The sequence below is a fragment of the Sciurus carolinensis genome, chromosome 11 (assembly GCF_902686445.1).
Source record: "Sciurus carolinensis chromosome 11, mSciCar1.2, whole genome shotgun sequence".
NCBI lineage: Eukaryota > Metazoa > Chordata > Mammalia > Rodentia > Sciuridae > Sciurus > Sciurus carolinensis.
Genome location: NC_062223.1, coordinates 75,011,398 through 75,017,983, shown reverse-complemented (window position 1 = coordinate 75,017,983; position 6,586 = coordinate 75,011,398). Strand labels below are relative to the sequence as shown.

Here is a 6,586-nt window from a genome sequence, read left to right as displayed (position 1 = left end):
CCTGGCTGGACCTGACTCTCATTCCGGGCCACAGGAGCAATAGAATCCCTGAAGGCTATTAATTGCATGCACTGGGATTGCATGCTTTCTGGGCAACAACTCCTTTACATTTCACAAGCCTGAGGGATGGAATATTATCCCCATTTCATTGAGGAAACAGGTTTTCAAACATCTCACTTTCACATAGTGAATGGCAGAGCTGGAAGTCAAATACAGGTCTATGAAAGCACCCAGAAGCCACTCCCGATGTGAGAACTCACACAAGAGATTTTATTAAGCAGACAGGCAGTGTCTGCCCACAGGGTGAGAAAGAGAAAATGAGAGAGTGAGAGAGAGAGAGAGCAAAGGAGAGAGAGAGAGAGAAAAAATGGCAGGAGAGCTATTCTTAAGTAGTGGAATTTCGCTGTCTAATAAAAACGGACCAATGACTGACTAGGAAGTTCTCTAGCTAACAATCTAGACCAATGAGTGACTAGGAGGTTCCTGGACTAATAGTCTGGGTTGCAAAGTAGTGTCGGGGAGGCAGAATAATGGTGGCAGCAAAATAGCAGATCTGATGCCAATAGTCTAGTTGTCCAAATCTGAAGGAATCCCAAAGCTATGGGATCTGCCCCTCACCCACTACCCACAAACTCACAACCAAAATAATACATCACAAACACTGATTTATTAGAACTGACTATAGGAAGAACCCAAAGTCCTACCATGTAGGAGGAACTGAGTGGCAGAAGGGTGGGTGCAGATGGAAGCAGGTTGAAGGATCCCTTTTGTGGGAGCTGATCAGAGCCCAGCCTGGTCATCCAAGCTGGGAGCAGACTGATGGTGGTGTGGCAAAGACTGGACTCAGTTGAGGAGCCAGAGCGGCAGTATCGGGACCAGGCCAAGCAGGTGAAGACCCATTCCATGGGGCATGGCTTCAGCATTCATGGCTACAGCATAGAACCTAGCCACCTCCTCATTGGGGTTGCCTTGCTCTGGGTCAAACCACATCTGGATGCAGCGGCCGCTCCCTCGGCTATAGTTGCTGACCTTGTATGAGTGACTCCAGAGACCTTCACAAAGAGCAGCTGGTGTGGGAAAGTAGCTCTCAAATGTACGGCAGACAGCCCCAAGTGGGCACTTATTAACTCCTGCAGTCAGAGACATGGTGAACACCATCAGCCAACCCTGGACCCAAATCTCATTTCTGTCATCCCAGAAATCCTTACCCAACCCCCAATCCTCAATGTATCCTTTTCCAAACCCTACCTCCATCTCCCCACCCACAGGCCCTCACCTGAGGACCAGTCCCAGCCCCTGTGCCAGTTGCTCTTGCAGGTGAAGGAAGTTCGACAGTCATCCCACCAGCTCTGACAGTCCTCCTTGCACAAGGGCACATCCAGGAACCTCTCTTTGCGCCAGCTGGTGTTCACCTGAGTGGGAAAGGAGGGCTCCTCTTAGCCAGGGAGTTAGCCATAGCCATAGCCTTGAAGGAACTGAGCCAGAGGGCAGCCTGCTAGAGTCGGGTGATATAAATTTGTACCTTTTGGATCCAGGGCCCCAGATTGGGTGAGCACTCATATAGACAGTTGTCCTGGATGAAGTGTCTCTTGCAGGCAGGCTCCATCTTACCACAGTGATCCCAATTAAAGTTGTACAGGCTAGAGGTGTCCTTGTGCAGCTCCTGGCTCGTGTTGACAGAACAGCAGGCATTCCTCCTCCAGGGACTACACTAGGTGGGGAAGACACTGGACTGAGTCCCTCAACCCCACACCCATCCTGCCACTTCCATCCTCACCCCATTTGGTTCTTGTCCCCTGTCCCAGGCAGGTTCTTCAGGAACACTCACTGCAAAGACCTCTCTGTCTTTGACCTTCAGGATCCCCCATCTCAAGGGGGAAACAATTACAGCAGTGTGATCAAGGGTCTGTGGAAACCCTGGGTAACCTTATCATGGGGATAATAGCTATCACCTATATAAAGTCTTTTTTTTTTAAAGTTGTTTATGGACCTTTATTTTACTTATTTATATGCAGTGCTGAGAATCAAACCCAGTGCCTCACACATGCTAGGCAAAAACTCTACCACTGAGCTACAACCCCAGTTCTATTTAAAGTCTTTTTATTTGGTTTTTTGTTTGTTTGTTTGGTTTGGTTTGGTTTGGTATTGGGGATCAAACCCAGGGGGGGTTTATATCCCCAACCCTTTTTTATTTTTTATTTTGAGACAGGGTCTCACTAAGTTTCTTAGCATCTCACTAAATTGCTGACGCTGGCTTTCAATCCTCCTGCCTCAGCCTCCAGAGTCACTGGGTTTGCAGTCATGTGCCACTGCACCCAACTCATTTGTTTATTTTTAAATTTAAGTATTGATCACCTACTGTGTGCCAGTCAGAGTTGTATTGCTGGGAACACAGCGGAAAACAAAAGAGATAGATATATGCGTCTATGGACCTTACACTTTAGTAGGGGAGACAGACAATAAGTAAGAAATGAAAAGAAAAAAATGAGATAAGTCAGGATATGATAAATGATATGGGAAAAAAATTAGAGCAGGGAATGGAAATATGGAGTATGTGATATTGTTAAAATTTTAAATAGCATGGTTGGGAAAAGCCTCATTGGAAGGTGACATTTTGAGTAAAGAGGCAAAGTCATGCAGTGATGTACTTAAATTAATTCTTCTTGGTAAGTATTAAGATCTGTCTCCAATGGTTAATCCAGTGCCAGACACATAGTAAGCTCATAAACATATTTGCTGAAAAAAGTGAAAGACCTGTCATGATTTCCAAATCTAAACCTAATTTCATCTTACACATGGATACATCATATTTTCACATGCTTCTAATATAGACTGGGTTTTCCAGGATTGAAAGTGTTGTAAAATGGAACGTGGTCCCATCTGTTTTTTTGTACTGGAGTAGCTCCAGTGCTAGTAATGACTTAGAAATTATGTCATTAATGGAAACCCTGCTTAGAGCATCTTATAGCATTTATGTTGCCAATGGAACATGAATATATCAATCTTCATGTGTGCTGCCCCATTCATAGTGATTTTGTAAATGAAAGCAAGCCTGTGCTATTTTCTGATGTCTTCTAATGTAGTAGAGAATAGACAGGGTTAGAAAATATTTTATTCTTAATTACAGATGGTTGTCAGCTTACAATGGTTTGACTTTGGATTTTTCTTTTTTTACTTTACAATAGTGTGAAAGTGATATGCATTCAGTAGAAACTATACTTTGAGGGTTGGGGATATAGCTCAGGGGTAGAGTGTTTGCCTAGCATTTGTGAGGCCCTGGATTCCGTCCCCAGTACCACAAAAAAAATAAATAAAAAAATAAATAAATAATTTTTAAAAAGAAATTATATTTCAATTTTTAATTTCATGGGCTAGTGGTGTATAGTATAATGCAGGGGCAGCAAGCCACAGCTTCCAGTCATGTGATCACAAGGAGCAACAGCACATGGTCTGCAATGTACTGGGTTGCTAAGCTGTGGTGTTCAGTAGGTTAGGCATATTAACTTATGATGGGCTTATTAGGACATAACCCTGTGGAAGTCAAGGAGCACCTCTACTTTCTGTTTGCAATTCCTTTGTATCACAGATAGAGCATTATATTGATATTTTTATTAATTTTTTATTTGTTCTAATTAGTCGTACATAACAGTAGAATGCATTTATACATTTTGATAGATCATACATAAATGGAATGTAATTTCACATTTTTCTGATTGTACATGTTGTAGGATCACATCAATCATGCAGTCATACATGTACATAAGGTAATAATGCCTGTTTCACTCTACTATCCTTCCTACCCCCATACTCCTTCCCCTCCCTTGACTCCCCTCTACCTAATATAAAGTAACTCTTTCCTCCCTAGTGCCGCCCTCCAATTATGAATTAGCATCCGCATTATCTGAGAAAACATTTGGCCTTTGGGTTTTTGGGTTTGGCTTATTTTGCTTATAAAATTTTATACAAATAAATTCTATTAGCCTGAGTTTTATTCCAGAAAAGAAAAGAGGGTCCAAAATTATTTGCCATAAAAAGTAGACATTGAGTCTAATATGGTTGCAAACCTCTGGCATAAATTTTTATAAACTGTGTGAATGTACAGCCACCATGCCCTGCATCACTGTCACAAGGGACCTTCCTTTCTTCTACCTTTGCCACTCCACACAATTAGCATGCCATGAGGTTAAGAAGAACCATGTTTCCCATAGTCTCTTGCCCTCCGAATCACAGCCCTACCCCTACCCCCACCACAAAGGCTGATCATGCCCAACTCCTATGTGAATCCATGTCTTTCTTTGGACCTTCATTTCCCTTATTTCATGTAACGTGAATATCACCTACCTATGTCAAAGAACCACTGGGAACAGGAAATCATATACAGAAAGCATGTGAAACCTAATAAGAGCTCAGAATTGCCCAGTCAATGCCTACATGATACCTTCTCCTGGGGAGGACACCCCAAATTCACCTCAACCACTCTCCCTACTCCACTTTCATCTTCTGCTGCAGCAATAACTCAGGGTGTGGGGATATGACCTCTCAACCCATTCCCCCACCACCCTGACTTCCTCCTCCCTGTCAGAACCAGCCCCATCCCCAACTGGAACCACACTCCAGACAGACCTGGTTATGCAGCTCGTCCTCAGGACCTGGCTTTGTCTTGTGGTGCTTGGCATCCATACAGACATTGAGCAGGTCAGTTCTGTCCCGGGCACTGCATGTGGTGGCTATCCAGGCCAAAAGCAGAAGTGGCATCAATTTCCAGGCCATGTCTTTCTGTCCCTACAGAGGGAGCTATGGTTAGAGAGACCAAGGCCTGTGGGGAAAGAGGTCCATCCAGGGTGTCCTCTCCCCCTGCCTCAGTCTCCCCGTTCTTGTAATACAGTGAAAGATGAGGTCAGACCATGTTCCTTCAGTGCTGAGTCCAGAGACTGGAGCAGAGAAGGTTGGCAAGGGGGCTCCCTCACCCCAGGCTTACTGGGCTCAGAGGTGGGGGGAGCTGGGACTAGTGGGTGGGGAGTGGGGGAGGCTTCCCAAGTTGGAGGAGATAGACGCCTTGTGCCCTCACCTTTTCTCTAAATTTATATGTAGGACAAGTAATTGAATAGTTCAAGTCCATTCCTTGCTCCTTTGAAAAGGGCCAAGTACACACAATGTCCTCACCCAGTGTCAGCAAGTGCTCTGCATTAGACTGTGAGTCACCTGGGTTCCCATGCTAGTCTATAAACACTGTTAGCGCTGAGGATGTGGCAACCCCACCAGTCTGCTGAGTTCTCCAGACTGGCACGAGGATCAAGTGACTTAATTTACGGGGTGGTGTTTGGTTAAACGACACAGAAATGGAAAGAGTAGTGGTTTTGGACATTGCTTCCTCAGGTTTTTCCTTCCCTATTCTCTGAAAGCCATTCCTGGCTCCACCCATTCTGACCTGGCCTCAACTATCTTGGAGCAAATGTTAACAGACCCCTGTCCACCTCTCAAAATAAAAATGCAAAGACCCTCAAACCTGAAGAACAACAAACAAATCCCTCATGTTGGAGTAGCCCGACAAATAAGCACTTGGAGTCATGGAAGGCAATTGGAAAAAGTGACAGTCCCCCTCTCTGTTCATTCCTACCCTCAACCCACCCCGACCCACTACGGTTTGTTTGTTCCTCTGGGCTCTGCCACTAAAGTACATAAGAGCCAATAATGGAGACCCCTTCTTTTCCTTCAGTTTCCACAAGCAGTTAATCATCAAACCCTGGCAAGGGTCCCTCCAAATCCTTTCTGAAACTCACTTGTCATGATTTGAGGCCAGTTCTTCCCTTCAATTCCTTCCCCTTTCTGTGGCTTACCCACACAAACCAGAATGGTCTTGCTAACAATAGATAAGTCCCTTTCCCTTCACACAAACCTGCCAACTCCCCACTTTGCTCTTGTCACCCTCCCCTCCTTGGGAGATCTTACCTGAACCTCCTTTGGTGTTGGTAGTACACACAGGTGTGTCAGAGTTGGCCTCTCCCGAGGCTGGCAATGGACCCAGGCCCTGGGCTGTCCTCAACAACTCTGTCCACAGCAGGGTAGAAGATAAGAGCTCTGCTGAGCACAGAGTGAAATATCCCCATTCAGCTCTTTTGTTCTTCCTTTTCTTCCAGACCCCTCCCTCTCCACGACTCCATGAAGTCTGTCCATTTAGTCATTCCTATTTTCATTTCTCTCTTCACTTGCTAATCTGTTTATTTCAGAATCCACACACTCAATATTCACCAATACTGAAACAATTGCTCATCTCCAAGGAAGATCTGAAGTTTTTAGGAGTCCCAAATGGTTCTCAGGATAAGAACTGATAGCTGGATGGAGATAAACTTGGTAAATAAGAACCCAGACTTTAAGGTCATGCCAATGGGACCCAGGGAGAGATCCATTCCTTGTACGGCTTTGGAAAAGTCACTGGACCTTGCTGAGCTTTAATGTGTTCACCAGAACACTTTTGAGAATTATATATGGAAAAGCCTGACACACACTGTGTAGGATTAAATGATATCTATCAAGTTAATTTGTGAGCAGCCAGATAGACACAGGTAGAAGCTAAGGTGCGGAAGTC

The 6,586-nt window shown here is 44.7% G+C and overlaps 1 protein-coding gene across 2 annotated transcripts; it reads right to left on the bottom strand.

The window, feature by feature from the left end:
* Positions 1-648: 648 nt before the first annotated feature.
* Positions 649-6,087, bottom strand: Folr2 (folate receptor beta). Of its 2 annotated transcripts, none has more exons than XM_047517637.1 (5): positions 5,950-6,087; positions 4,624-4,782; positions 1,523-1,711; positions 1,277-1,412; positions 649-1,130 (listed from the first exon to the last, which is right to left on the bottom strand). In XM_047517637.1, exons 2-5 carry the CDS (start codon positions 4,768-4,770, stop codon positions 844-846), a joined length of 759 nt encoding a protein of 252 aa, XP_047373593.1. In that variant the 5' UTR covers positions 4,771-4,782; positions 5,950-6,087; the 3' UTR covers positions 649-843. The 2 variants fall into 2 exon arrangements, with proteins under 2 accessions (XP_047373593.1, XP_047373594.1); XM_047517638.1 differs by having other exon boundaries at positions 4,624-4,794; positions 5,950-6,079.
* Between the last annotated feature and the right edge of the window lie 499 nt (positions 6,088-6,586).